Source organism: Mustelus asterias, chromosome 1 (genome assembly GCF_964213995.1).
Source record: "Mustelus asterias chromosome 1, sMusAst1.hap1.1, whole genome shotgun sequence".
Taxonomy (NCBI): domain Eukaryota; kingdom Metazoa; phylum Chordata; class Chondrichthyes; order Carcharhiniformes; family Triakidae; genus Mustelus; species Mustelus asterias.
In genome coordinates this window covers 147610245-147625833 of record NC_135801.1, presented here as the reverse complement: position 1 = coordinate 147625833, position 15589 = coordinate 147610245, and the positions used below count along the sequence as shown (strand labels likewise).

The 15589-nt window shown below is 43.5% G+C and overlaps 1 protein-coding gene across 2 annotated transcripts in view; it reads left to right on the top strand.

Annotated features, from left to right (window-relative positions):
* The window catches only part of ccbe1 (collagen and calcium binding EGF domains 1), a 339328-nt gene extending 323979 nt beyond the window's left edge, over positions 1-15349 (top strand). For both annotated transcript variants that reach the window (XM_078220346.1, XM_078220356.1), the window contains exons 7-11: positions 357-471; positions 3665-3804; positions 7150-7185; positions 10833-10868; positions 12661-15349. In XM_078220346.1, the coding sequence (XP_078076472.1) occupies positions 357-471; positions 3665-3804; positions 7150-7185; positions 10833-10868; positions 12661-12828 (495 nt within the window). In that variant the 3' untranslated portion in view covers positions 12829-15349. The remainder of the gene's footprint in view (positions 1-356; positions 472-3664; positions 3805-7149; positions 7186-10832; positions 10869-12660) is intronic.
* Positions 15350-15589: the final 240 nt, after the last annotated feature.

Sequence of the window (15589 nt, the reverse complement as noted above, 5' to 3'; positions counted from 1 at the left end):
TGGAGTCTATTGTGGGGTTAGCTGACCTAAGTTTAACCAGGCAGTAGGAATTATATAATTACCCTCAGTACTTATGCATTCGGGACAGAAAAGCCATTTTTTCTATTATAATCTACCATGGTATACTCATCAGCCTTGTACATGGAGGGTAGCCTGTTGAATGAGGTATTGACACCTTTACAGCCATTTCTCAGTGAAGGTCAACATCTTTCAGACAGGGGAGACAGAAACTGGGGGGGAAAAATCAATTTCTATTTGAACAAATCTAGCATTAAATCACAGCCTCTTTGTGGATTCAGTTTTAATAACAGATTAATAACAGTGTTAAAGTAACCTTGAATTTTAATTTTCTTCAGCTCACTTTACTGCCCAACAATATTGCTGATATTAGTAAGCAGAGATCAAACAGCAACAGGTTATTTGCATCTAACAGTTACAGTTATGGACTGCATGGACCACCAGGGCCTTCAGGTAAGAAACAACCTTCCTAAGTTGTTCTCTGTTTTATGTGGTCGAGGCATGATTTCTGTTCACCTGCAAGTGGGTTCCATTGTCCATTAGGAGTGGATGTGTACTTTTCTACTTGCTGTGGGCCAGATTAACTCCATTGTGTATGGTGGTATCATTACTTCATGGAAGAGGAGATTAGGGGGGTGGGATTCTCTGGCCCTGTGCGCCCCAAGACTGGAAATTTCTGCCCCAGCTCAACAGATCTTTAAATGGTCCACTGAATTTTCTGTCTTGCCGGCTACGATTCCTGTGGCAGGTGAGATGGGAGAATTTCAACCTCGATTTCTACTTTTGGAGCCTGTTAATGATTTCTAAGTTTTTGGAATGTTTTTCAAATGCAAGCTTAGGGGCAGATTCTTGTCATCGCTACTTGCAAAGCAATTTGGTCGAATGCATCACTATCATGATCGATGTAGGATGGGATTGTCTGGCTGTGCACGCCCCAAGACTGGAAATTCCTGTCCGAGCTCAAGAGACCTTTAAATGATCCGCCAAATTTTCCATCTCACCCTCTATGATCCCCACGGCAGGCAAGACAGGAGTATTTAGGCCATAATGTTAGGTGCTATGCTATTATTCTCATTTAGGCACATATCATTACATTCTGCACATTATCTGCAAGCACTATCTCTTTAGAATCATGAGAACTTTCACTATTTTAGATATGCAATGGATTTCAGTGCATCGACCAACTCTGATTTCTGTGAGATTTTCACATGTCTTATCTCCATGACAACAATATTTGAATTTAATTCAGGACATTACTTTTCACATTCCACCAAACTCCAAGTTTAGTTACCACCAATGACAAATTCCTGATAACGATCAACATCTTGGTTTCTGTCTCTATCCTCTCAGGGACAATATCATCCTTCCCATAATTAGGCACAGAAACCGCACGTTGTTTTGCATGGAGAAATAAAACTTGGCAAATTACCATTCTATTTATTTTCTATTATTTAATGACACCTTGCATTCTAATACAAGACCTTTAGATCCCTACAGTAAAGAAAGAGGCTGTTTAGCCCACCGATTTTCTGAAAGAACATCCTACCCAAGGCTCCCCCTCCCCCTTCCCCCATCCCCGCCACCCTATCCCCATTAAAACCACACATTTCCCATGCCTAATTCACTTAACCTACACATTTTTGGACACGATGGGCCCGATTTTACCATTTTCATTCTAAGTGCTGAATCTGGGCGCAATTCAGATCCGACTTGGAAAACTGCTTTCAGGCGCCCCCATACGCACTTAGCCTGGAAAAAAAATCACGAGTCTGAATTGCGCAGTGGACGGGGCTTAGCGCGCCCAAAACAATCGGAGCTTTGAACTGCGCATCGCAGTTAGAAAAAAATTTGAAAATGTGCGCCCGTGTCAGATCGCTCCCAGGCTGCAGAAAGCGGCCCGAGAGCGAAAAGCGGGAGCGATGGCCCCGACAGACATCACCCCGTCCCCACAAGATAATTGTGCCCCTTATCCACCCACCCCCCTGCTACACAGACCAATCGCAACCCCCTACCCCCTTCTCCCCCACCGATCGCCCGCAGAGCGGTGGCAGACCCCCCCCCACCCGCCGGTCCCCCCCATCAGAGATCCATCTGGCCTCTCCCCACCCCCCCCCCCCCCACCAGAGATGCACCTTACCCCCCCCCCCCGCTCCCCTAAATCAGAGAATGATCTGGCCTCACTCCCCCTTTCCCCCCCCCCCCCTCCCAGAGAATGATCTGTCCTCATCCCCCCCCCACCCTGCCAGAGAATGATCTGGCCTCACTCCCCCTCCCCCCACAGAGAATGATCTGGCCTCACTCCCCTCCCCCCCCCAACCCCTGCCAGAGGTACATCTGACCCGCCTCCTCCTCCCTCCCCACCCCCTCACCAGAGAATGATTTGGCCCGCCTCCCACCCCCCCGCAACCAGACAATGATCTGCCCTCCTCCCCTCCGGCTCCCCAACCAGACAACGATTGGGCCGCCCTCCTCCCTCTCCCCCCGCAACCAGAGAATGATCTGACCCACCTCATCCCACCCCCACCACCGATCTGTGTCAGAGACCCGTTGGAAGCTCTGAACTCACCTCTTCAGCAGCTGGAGCGCCCGAAACAGACTTTTATTCAGCAGGTTCATTTCGGCGCGATTCCGGATTGGTGAACGCGATGTTAAAGGGGGAAATGCTGATAAAGTTGGGCGGGCAGTTCATTAATTCAATTGAAATGCATGCAAATACATTTAAATCTCCGTTGCGCCCGTTTCAGGTGCGAATTGGATCGCGGCCATTTCCGGGCCTCGGTAAAGTGGCCATCTGCGCGGACGTGGGCGCAGATCGTGTTAATGCCCTCACAACCGACTTTACCATGTTTTCGCGCCCGTTTTCGGGCACGACACAATGGTAACTTTGGGCCCTAAGGGTCCTATTTTATCATTTTGATTCTAAGTGCTGCGGCTTGGCAGACTTGAAACTGGGAGTGTTTCAGATCCGACTTTTAGACCCGTTCTCAGGCGCCCCCAGACACACTCTGCCTACAAAAATATCAGCAATACTGAATCACGCTGCAGAAGCCTGTGGGTGGGGCTTAACGCACCCAAAATCCTGCAGCTCCGATCAGTGCCTCCCACTGCGCATGCACAGAAAAAAAATGATAGAATGTTACTCTCCTGCCACATCCTTCCCGAGTCAGATAATGCCTCCCCCTGGCCCCCACCCCCACAACATTACTGACCCCCTTACCCCCCCCACGCACCCGCCACCCAGACTGACCGTGGGCTCCTCCCACCCCTTCCCCTCCACTGATCTCAGGCAGAGTGGCAGCGGACCCCACTTCCCCTCCACTGATTTGAGGCAGTGTTGCAGTGGACCCTCCCCTTCCCCTCCACTGATCTCAGGCAGAATAGCAGCGGTCCCGATCGCAGCCATTTTCAGGCCTTGGTAAAGGGGGAGCTGGCACGGAGGTGGGCTCGGATCGTGCTACACACCTAACGCCTGACTTCACCAAGTTTTCGCGCCTGAAAATGTGCGCAATGCGATGGTAAAATTGGGCCTGAAGTGGCAATTTAACATGGCCAATCCGCCTAACCTGCACATCTTTGGACAATGTAGTCTTGAAATGTTGTTCCAAAGTCATACAATCTGTTAATTGTTTTCATTGATGCTGTATAGGCTTGCCGGGTCCAAAGGGAAACCCTGGTCCAAAGGGTCAGGCAGGACCCCCTGGACCACCAGGACCTAGAGGAATGATGGGACCAATTGGCCCTTCACCTGACATATCTCACATTAAGCAGGGAAGAAGAGGAGCAGTGGTCAGTATCTCTATTTCTTAAACATAAAGTTTTCCTGAAATGCTGCACATAATAAGCTAACAAGCAACAAAGTATGTCGAACAATGTTGAGCTAACTTTCAATTTTGCTGGGATTGAATAAATCAATTAGAAACCAGTGGATTTGCTGTGAGGTGGAATTGTGCCATATCATTAACAACTCAGAGGTTCTGAGTGCAAATCCCATCATGGTAAAGTGTAAGGTAAAATTCACTGCACGTTGTAACTATCTGGGCTGCCCAGAGCCCCCGGCCAAATATGGAGTTTCCAGTAAAACTCAGTAAAATTGTGTACAGCCACTGAATTTGTTTCATTGGGTGATAGCTTGCTTTAGTATTAATTCAGTATGTAAACGTTCCACAGGCATGCTTTCTCCTGTATTTTGCTAACAGATTGTACTTTAATGGATCAGATGGATCGTGGTAGGGAGTGGGGAGGATTTCCAAATGTTCTTGGTGTCCAGGGCCTCCAGGAATTCTTAATCCAACTAGCACAGAATAAAAAATAGACAAGGTGGAGCTCAGTGAACCTTGTTGAGAAATGCACACACTTAAGTGTGGAATGAAGATAAGAGCATCCTTCATAGTGCAATAGTCTACCCACATACATAGACTTCGCTCAAAAAAGAAGAGGAGGTTCTTGATTTGTCAATTTGGAATTTGAGTATTGCTGAAAAAAGAGACCAGTTGAAGCTTTTCATCTTGCATTCATCAGGATACTTTGTGGTGATCCAGACGTGCCAGCATTGCGTGAATCATAATTAATTTAATTTATGAACTGGGCAGCTCACACAGCTGAGTTCAGTTTTATGACACCATGTATGTCCAAGTAGATGGTGTTGCCCTGGGATCCCCTCTAGGCCCTAGTTTCTCAAACATCCTTGTTGGGTTCCATGAGAAGCCTGTCAATGATGGAATGACACCTAAGCTCCTACTCCTTGCATGTTTCAAATATGTGATTTGTATGTTTGGCATATTTCAATCTGCAGCTGCATGTAATAATTTCCTTACATGTTTTAGTGGAATCCATCCTGCACTCAAATTCCCATTTGAAGAGGAGCAGTCAAAATGAACTCCTGTTCCTTGACATACCAGTTGAAAAATCTGCCAGAGGGTTGTCTACCACAGCCTAGAGCACGCCTACCTTTACTGGTCAATACACACATTGGGATTCTTACAGTTACACACGCTAGAGGCTGGATTTTATCAGCAACCTTGTAAATAGGGCCTGAGCCATTTACTCACCATGCAAGCTTAATGCTGAAAGAAGGTGCATAAAAAGCATCCTGTGGGATAATGACTACCCCAATCAGATCATCAGCCCACCAATGCTTCTACTTTCTCAGGAGGATGAGGAAATTTGGCATGTCCACTATGACTCACCAATTTTTAGAGACGCACCATAGAAAACATCCTTTCCAGATGTATCACAGCTTGGTATGGCTCCTGCTCTGTCCAAGACCTCAAGAAACTGCACAGGGTTGTGAATGCAGCCCAGATCATCACGCAAACCAGCCTCCCATCCATTGACCCCGTCTACACTTCTCGCTGCCTCAGAAAAGCAGCCAGCATAATCAAGGACTACATGCACCCAGGACATACTCTCGTCCACCTTCTTTTGTCAGGGAAAAGATAAAAGATCTGACATCACGTACCAACCGATTCAAGACAGCTTCTTCCCTGCTACCATCAGACTTTTGAATGGACTTACCTTATATTAAGTTGAACTTTCTCTACATCCTAGCTATGACTGTAACACTACATCCTGCACCATATCCTTTCCTTCTCCCCTATGTACTCAATGAACTGTATGCTTTGTCTGTATAGCGTGCAAGAAAGAATACTTTTCACTGTATCCCAATACACATGACAATAATAAATCAAATCAGGTCAAATTTTGTGGTGTATATCATGCAAACACATGAATGGGCCCAAGGCCATCATTTTCAGTGCTGAAAAGTGTCCAGTTTACCTTAGACAACCCTGGAGAGAAAAAGTTTCTCAAAAATATGAGCAACAGGTGAAGCTAGTTGTTTCACATTGCTACCATGCAGTAGCAACACCAAGTGGTAATCTCCACTGACAGGATGTTACCATCAAGCCAAGAAGACTTTCCGCCTATCACACAAGTGAGTAATGTGTACATGAATTTCAGTGCCAGTGTGATGCTGGGTATGTAGGCTGTATGTTCCAAACACTGGTGGATCATATCAATGGGCTTGGACCAGCCGCTGTTCGCAATGGGCAAGGTACAGCCCATGCTTGCAAAACACAGGATGGAATTCTCCAATGTTGTTTGCCCCACTACTGCTGCCAACGGGAATGGGGAATTTGATGCTCAACCAAATCTCCATTCACAGCAGTGGGATCGGAGAATCCTAGCCACGGAAGAGATCGGCGAATCCTAGCTACAGTGTCCAACATTAAATGTGATTCCATGATTGGACAACATTTGCTAAATAATCCACAGTGGTGCTGAGAATTACGCTGACAATCAATTTTCCACATTGTGTGTACTGGAAGCTACATATGTTGTTACACAGAGCCCTGTCCTTTGCAGACAGAAAGAACATATACAGACATATACAATCAAACAAAATAAGTGACAGCCATTCACTGATTCATTCCCCAGGACAATGCCTTGACCAACCAGGATCAAGTTGCTTTGTTTCAATTTCAAACAATGCTTGGCACTTACCCTGTTACCAGCATCAACAGGCGATTCTCAATGCAAAGCCTCTACCAACCAGAGTCCACTTGCCAACAAACCAGCATTCTTTTGTCATACATATATATTGTTGTTTTCTCTTTATACTTGTAAAAATGTCCTGAAGAACAGAAAGCTGCTGGGGCCAGTTCATTAGATATGTTCAAGAGGGAGCTCTTGCGGCTAAAGGGATCAAGGAGTATGGAGAGAAGCAGGATGGGATATTGAAGGTACATGATCAGCCATGATCAGATTAAATGATGGTGCAGGCCTGAAGGGCCGAGTGGCCTATTCCTGCACCTATTTTCTATGTTTTTTCTTTCAACAATAATCAAGTTCTGTATTACCAAATGGCAATTTGTAATTAGTCAAATTAAACTCAGTGATAAATCAGCTATTACAAGGAAAATAAGAGAAAGTTGATGAAAAAGCAGATATTCAAGGGATTATTATCGCTGGGTATTTTGCAAACTGTGGAGACAAAAGAGGTCTCAAATTGCAACAATTAGATTGCACTTTTTCTCTTATATATTCCAAGGATTGTAGATTTGCATTCTTGTTATTGTTTAATTTGCTGGTGCCTTTACCTTATTTTCATAATGATTACTGCATTTATTTTAGGGAATGCCAGGAGCTTCTGGAAGAGATGGTACCAAGGTAGGTATGGCAGCCCACATATTTTACAACAGGTAAAATGGAATATCATCAAACAAGGCCATATCAATGTCTAAATGACTTGTAAAAAATTACATTTTCATTAGCAAGCCTAATGCTTTCATCATTCCAAATGCCAATGAAACAGTCTGTGTCCATATGAAGCAAAACCTGGATAATATTCAGGCTTGGGTTGACAAGTGAAAAGTAACACTGCCTGCCACACAGGTGCCAGGCAATAACCATCTCCAACAAGAGAGAATTGAATCATTTTGCCTTGACATTCTGCGGCATTACCTTGCTGAATCCCCCACTATAAACGTCCAGATTGTTACCCATTAACCATAAACTGAAGGAGGAACAGAGAGCTCTTGGGGTTCATATCCACAGATCTCTGAAGGTTGCCACTCAAGTGGATAGAGCCGTGAAGAAGGCCTATAGTGTGTTAGCGTTTATTAACAGGAGGTTTGAGTTTAAGAGCTGTGGGGTTATGCTGCAACTGTACAGGACCTTGGTGAGACCACATTTGGAATATTGTGCGCAGTTCTGGTCACCTCACTATAAAAAGGATGTGGAAGCATTGGAGAGAGTGCAGAGGAGATTTACCAGGATGCTGCCTGGTTTGGAGGGTAGGTCTTATGAGGATAGGTTGAGGGAGCTAGGGCTTTTCTCTTTAGAGCGGAGGAGGATGAGAGGCGATCTAATAGAGGTTTATAAGATGATGAGGGGGATAGATAGAGTGGACGTTCAGAGATTATTTCCTCGGGTGGATGTAGCTGTTACTAGGGGGCATAACTATAAGGTTCATGGTGGGAAATATAGGAGGGATGTCCGAGGTGGGTTCTTTACTCAGAGAGTGGTTGGGGTGTGGAATGGACTGCCTGCTGTGATAGTGGAGTTGGACTCTTTAGGAACTTTCAAGTGGTTATTGGATAGGCACATGGAGCACACCAGAATGATAGGGAATGGGATAGCTTGATCTTGGTTTTGGACAAAGCTCAGCACATCGAGGGCTGAAGGGCCTGTACTGTGCTGTACTGTTCTATGTCCTATGAACTGGGCGAGCAATATAAATATTGTGGCCAAGAAGCTGTAGGTTAGAATCTGGGAACTCTGCGGAGAATAACTCACCTGTCCACCGTCGGCATGGCACAAGTCAGGAGTGTGATGGAATACTTTCCATTTGCCTGGATGGGTGCTGCCCCAACAACACTTAAGAAGCTCAACACCATCCAGGACAAAGCAGCCACTTGATTGGCACCCCATCCATCACCTTTAATATTCACTCCCTCTCTGCTGATGCACAGTGGCAGCAGTGTGTACAATCTACAAGATGCATTGCAGCAGCAAGGCTCCATCAAAATGGTGGTTCACTACCACTTCCTCAAGGGCAATAACTGCTGGCATAGCCAGTGATGTCTACATCCCATGAAGACATTTTAAAAAGACAGGTGCTGGCTACCCCATTTCTAACAGAACAATAGTCACTAAACATCAAAAGGTAATGATCAGTTATCAAAAAGAGCATCCTGAGGATTTGAAGGGCACTATCTCAATGCAAGTCATGTCTTTCTTTAATGAATCACGAAATATGGCCAGAGAATCTTAGAAAGTGAATCTTAACTGTGAATTCCTGTCAGGAAAGTTAAAGTAAAATTTATTTATTAGTCACAAGTAAGTTTACATTAACACTGCAATGAAGTTATTGTGAAAACCCCCTAGTCGCCACACTCCAGCGCCTGTTCGGATACACTGAGGGAGAATTGATCATGGCCAATCCACCTAATCAGCACGTTTTTCGGACCATGGGAAGAAATCGGAGCACCCGAAGGAAACCCACACAGACACGGGGAGAACATGCAGACTCCACACAGAAGGTGACCCAAACCGGGAATCGAACCCGAGTACCTGGCGCTGTGAGACAGCAGTGCTAACCACTGTACCGTCCACGGTGCAGGATGCAGGACCCTGCATTCGAGCAGGGTCGGTAACACTAAATTCCCCCCTCATGTGCACTTCACTTAAGGTCCTATATGTGTGAAGGGCTTTTTGGCTCTTCTGCAACCTCTTTGAGAAGGTAGTATTAAAACTGTGTTATCTGATTGGCGTTCCAACTGTTAACAATTCAGTCTGGTTTGAGCCCTTTCCATAGGACTCCTGCTGGAGATGTGGCAGGTGAGTATGAAGAGGGCCACAGATTGAAGGCCTATGGTGTTTCCTCTCAGAGAAATCGCAAAAATATTTCACATTCAGTTAAATACTTTGAAAGCGGTGCTAAACAGATGTGAAGCTTTCCCCTCAGGAATGAGATTCCAGAATAGAGTGCAAATGAATTGAAAGGGATTTGCTATTTGAAGACCAGAAAATGGTTCAAACTCATCGGGATGGATTTTACCAAGCATTGCAGTTCCCCTGGCTAAAGGCCACTAATGATCCTTGCATCTGCCCTACAAGTAATGTAATGCTGGAAGCAATGTTAACTACTTCAATGTTAACTCCTCCCAGCCTCAGGTGGAAGTCTTACCTTAATGAACTGCAGGTCAGTTCTGGATGACCGGAGTTTCTGTAGTCCCTGCAGTGGCAGCAAGGCATGGCAGCCAATGCTGGGACTACAGGCAGTCCCACCATGCTGAGGAACCAGTTAAGTCCAAGGTAGTATTTACATACAGTGCCTAATACTTACCTAGAAAAGGTGAGGAAACAGGGATGGGTTTGTGAACAGGAAACTTGGAAGTGTTGAAAACATAGAGATGCTGCGGAATTTAACAGCAGTATCTCACCACAGTGTATTTTTTATTTTGCTCCCCTTTTCTGCCCATCAGCCAACCACAATGGGAGACTAGCTGGCTGCTGCATTTGGGAAGGCAGCAGGAAAAGGCTGCAGCTGGGAGGGGTTGTAGGGGTGGGGTTCAGACATATGCAGGAAGGGAGTGTTCACAGCAGAAGATTTGCTTTAATGGATAGTTGAAGCTGTCCTGCTGTGCTTGGCCCACAAGCAGTGCTGGATATGCAATTACCCACTGGATCTTAGATATAGCTTGTGGAGCTAAAGGGGTCAAGGCATAAAGGGGGAAGGGGGGATCAGGATATTGAATTTGATGATCAGCCGTGATCAAAATGAATAGTGGAACAGGCCCGAAGGGCTGAATGGCCTACTCCTACTTCTATTTTCTATGTTTCTGTCAGCTCCCACCTCCTTTTAACTGTTGGATTTCCCCGTGCTTGGGAAATCCCATCCTCGGTTGTTAAATTTAAATGGCTCTCAAAATCTTAGAAAGCTATCTCATTTCAATATCATAAACTCCAGAACATGTTACACACCTAACCCTTAATCCACTGTTATTAAGCATTCAAAGTGTGTCAGAGTTGAGTTCCACAAGTGACCCACAATCAGAGACTCTTTCCCATCACATGCACAGGGAATAGCCATTTGGAGAAACAGTGGGGAGTTTGTGACACTTCTGGAACTGTACTCCAAGCTGATACACTGCTTGTGGGAAAGGAAGGGCTGGGAAGGTGGACGGGTGGCAGAATTGAATAGATCTAAATTCTGATATTCTATGATCTGTCCTTTTCATTTAAAAATGTCAGACATTTTTGGCTATTGGAAAACCAGAGACACTAATAATCATTGTCCTGTCCCTTAACAGGGTGAGAGAGGTGCTCCAGGACCAAGGGGATCCCCTGTAAGTAAAACATATTTAAGTTGCATGGTTCTGTACAACCTTAATAAGGGCACACGTTAAAAGCACATGACAGACATAATTTTTTTTAAATGTTCTCATAAAATTGAGTAACATTTCAGTAATGTACATAATTGTAAAAGGTCAACTAAAGTACATAGTTTAATGTTTCCACATACCCAGGCGGGGATTTGTGCTCAGAGGAGATGGGACTACAACCATGTAGCCCCAAATCTGATAGAAACCCTTCACAAGCTTGATTTGATTTGTTGCCTAATGCATAAAAGAAGCGAACGTACCCATCATGTATTTTGAATACTTTATTTTATTCAAATATACAATGGTATTATCCTGCATTACTAGCAGTGCCATCAAAATGCTTCTTAGTTTCCATTTGTCATTATGAGAGCCAATTTATGATCCCTTAATAGGGAGCACACTCCTTTTGTATTAGAGTGGGAATGTTTGGCCTGCACATGGACTGCATTCAGTACTATGTTCACTGACAAGAAGATGAGTAAATGCATTAGCTTCACTTTTCTTTGACAGTTCAATCGCCATCAGCATTGTGGGAAGGTGAGGTCCCTATCCCCAAAGACAAAAGCACCAACTTTGCCCAGGTTACATCACTCCATTTGTGTAATCAGGTTAAGCCTTCATGACTGTTGGATGTATCTTTCACAACGAGTATCAAGACGTATGCAGCAGATAGACGGACAGAAATGACCATAGCCTGAAGTACTACCATTCAGGTCATGACCACTTAATGTACAAAAGATTTAATGCCCACCCCCACCCCCACACACACCCACCTCACATTTGGGCAAGGAAAGTGGAACTTCCCACACCTGCCAGGAATGAATTGTATTAAGTATGTCCACCAGAGCGCAGTGGATACCGGAACACTAAACAAATTTAAGGAGGGTTATGGGGAGTGGGCAGGAAGGTGGAGATGAGATCAGCCATGATCGTTTTGAATGGCAGAGCAGGCTCAAGAAGCTGAATTGCCTACTCCTGCTCCTAATTCTTATGTTCTTATGTTCAACTATTTTTCCCTTGTGTAAAATTGCATTAACAACTTACCACCAATATCAATGAGGCCCACAGTGGCATTTATGCCAGCACCCTTCACTTGCAGTTTTTCCTTTTATAATTCATTCCAAAGATGTGGGTGTTATTAACAAGGCCAATATTAACTGAAAATCCTAGTTGTTCCTTTGCTCCGAGACAGTAAGCTGAGATGTGGACAAGTAAATTAAGCCAAGTCTTAAGTAACAAAAAGTAAAAGAAACTCAAAATTATTACAAGTTGATTGTCCTTTTCTCATCCCTTGTGCTTTCATAGAATCTCTACAGTGCAGAAGGAGGCCACTCAGTCCATCGAGTCTGCACTAACCACAATCCCACCGAGGACCTATTCTTGTAACCCCACATATTTACCCTGCTATTCCCCTGACACTAGGATCAATTTAGCATGGCCAATCAACCTAACCCGCACATCTTTGGACTGTGGGAGGAAACCAGAACACCCGGAGGGAACCCATGCAGACACGGGGAGAATGTGCAAACTCCACACAGACTATGGCCCAAGGCTGGAATTGAATCCAGGTCACTGGTGCTGTGAGGTAGCAGCGCTAACCACTATGCCACCATTCTGCCCCGTGTTGTGTTCTTCGAAATTGTGAAGCAAAGCAGTTGTACCAACTATTCTACAAGTGTTTGCAAAACTGCACTCACGGAAATTCAACCAACAATTAGACTGAAATTCAGGGCTAATTTTGAAATTGTGATTGCAGGGTCCACCAGGCTCCTTTGACTTTTTGCTTCTGATGTTGGCAGACATTAGAAATGACATTGCAGAGCTCCAACTGAAGGTTTTTAGCCGTGGAAATCGGGTTATTGAGGAGGAGCCCCAGAGCCATGAAATTCCTGACTGGGGATCTGGAGAAGACTACAGACATTAAGGTTCATCGCCAGAACTCCCAAAGCAAATATCAGCAGGGAAGGTCTTTCAAAACTGCACTGCAAATCTTGTCTATTGGGACTAGGTAGAAGAGGTTGAACCAGTGAGGATGTAATAAATTTTGCACTGCTGTTGTAGAATTTTATTCCATTATCAATATCTAAGAAATACTTTTATCAAATGTAATGATTGAAATAAGCTCGCAAGTGTTAAGATAATTCCATATTATACCAGTTCATAATAGTAAATTTTGAGCAAGCGATTTTTCACACGGGTGTTGCATTTAACAGATTGTATCTGTGGGAGATAAATTGTGTTAGTTCTTCTTTAACATGAACACTTGTAGCATCTTGGTTCTGTAACAAACAATGCCTGTAAGTATAAGATATGCTATTCGGTATTGCTGAAGTGATGATTGTGTCAATCAACTATCAGACATATACTTTTACTCCAACATGTAAAATTTTGTATGTATTTCTATTGAATTTTATTTACTATTGATAAGCCCAAACCTGTTGGGTTCTCTTTGTAAAATCTTAGCTGCTTTTTCTGAGTCTTTTGTTTAATGTAATTTGCAAAGTTAAATACTTTGTATTAAGGCTACAAATCTAGGCCACGTATGCAAATCAGGAACAAGAGAGGTACTGGTATATAAGCTGGGACACCACATTAAATGTCATCTTGATCAAATGTCCCTCATAAGTATCCTCTGCTTCCTCCCCTTTAGTCATTTATAAGTCTACATCTAAAACTTACCTTGTTACCAATTACTTTAGTTTGTAATGAGGCCTTTCATGGGCACCTAAAACAAGGCTTTTGGGAAATCTACATGCAGTACGTTGTATGATCTTCCTTTGATAACATGGAATAACTACTCCTCCAAAGTGGGTGGCACAATGGTTAGCATTGCTGCCTCACAGCGCCAGGGACCCGGGTTCAATTCCGGCTTTGGGTGACTGAGTGGAGATTGCACGTTCTCCCCATGTCGGCATGGGTTTTCTCCAAGTGCACCGGTTTCTTCCCACAGTCCAAAAATGTGCGGATTAGGTTGATTGGTCATAGTAAATTGCCCCTTAGTATCAGGGGGACTAGCAGGGTAAATACATGGGCTTATGGGAATAGGACTTGGGTGAGATTGTTGTTGGTGCAGGCTCAATGGGCCAAATACCCTCCTTTTGCACTGTAGGAACCATTATGTTCCTTTGGCAGGTTCTACTCCTTCTTTATTTGTTATGACATATTCAGCTTTTGTTTCAAACAGATATTTAGCCATTCCACTTATGATCATTACTTGTTTTGGTTGTTATCAGTCTAATATCTATGTAGTTGCCCGGTATGATTGTTGCATATGGGAATTATTTTTGTCTGATTTCTGTATCTGAATCACCTGTGTTTATTGACTTCCTCAACACGACCAACAGCACTCCACATATCTCCTCAAGGTTTATTTTAATCTGCTGATGATTAGTACAGAAAACATGAGTTCAATTCCCACTACAGCAGTTTGAGAATTTGAATTAAAGTTAGAAAGTGCTGGAAAAACTCAATACATCTGGCAGCATCTGTAGAGAGACAAACAAAGGACAGGAATACATATTGAATCTCTATCGGTCAAGCAAACACTTTGAAAAATTTAGTACATCATTTTTTTATTGCTGTTTCAGTTCGATGCCACTTTGCAGATGCCTAGTAAGCTGAACGAGTCAACAGGTGAGTTTACAAGAATGGGATTTTGGATTTCAAGTAATTGGATTCCAGACCGTGCAAAAGGTCACAATTAAATTGGCAGCAACAGATTTGGAGTATCAAGCAGGAGAAAAACGTGGAAGACTTTGTAATAACAGTTTTCAGACAGTTAGAACAATGAAGCAATCATATATTTGTTTTTCATTCTGACGGATTTGCTGAGAGAGCAGGAAAGTAAATGTGCACATGAAGCATGAAAGATTAAGATAAGAGATAAGAGCAGCACTAACTGAGTGGAGATGTAATGTAAAATAACAATTTGTATCTCTTTGTATTGCGAATATGTCAGGGTGAAATTAGACAACACCAGTACCGGGATCAAGGCTGATAGTGAATCAACAGCTTACTATATTTTCAGAAACCAGGTGGTAAAGAATAGAACTGGAGCCCATCTTTATACACTTTTATAAGCATTTATTTACACAGATAGATGTTAGAAACATGCACCTCCTCAACCAGCAACCACAGTTTCAGTCTGTTCCTTTAGATAGGCACATAAGCGATTCTCCAATTAATGCTCACCTTCTACATATAATTAAATACAATTAATATATAATTGATGATGCCTAATTACCTTAGTGTATAAGTATGCCAACCCTGGTTGTTGAAGGTGACGGACCTGCTGTTGTCTTTGCGGTGCTAGTGTTGACCAACTTCAATCCTGATACATCTGAATAATCTGACCATATTTTCATCAGCATGGACAGTTTGATAATGGTTCCAGGTGTGAAGGAATACCACTACCAACAGAAATATAATGAAGAAATTGCAACAGTTCACCAAATTACCTTTGTTAATTTATTTTATGAAAATATTACTATTACTGTATTGATTTGACAGTTTTAAACATTATTTCCTAATGTTTTTTATTATGTTTAATCTTCAGTCTTATGGATGCTCTGTACTGTAACCTTATGCTTAGCCTATCTCTTACCTTTCACAACGAAAATGAAGATTTGAACAACACATCAGAAATAACAAGAGACCACTGTGCTTCACACTAAGATATCATTTTA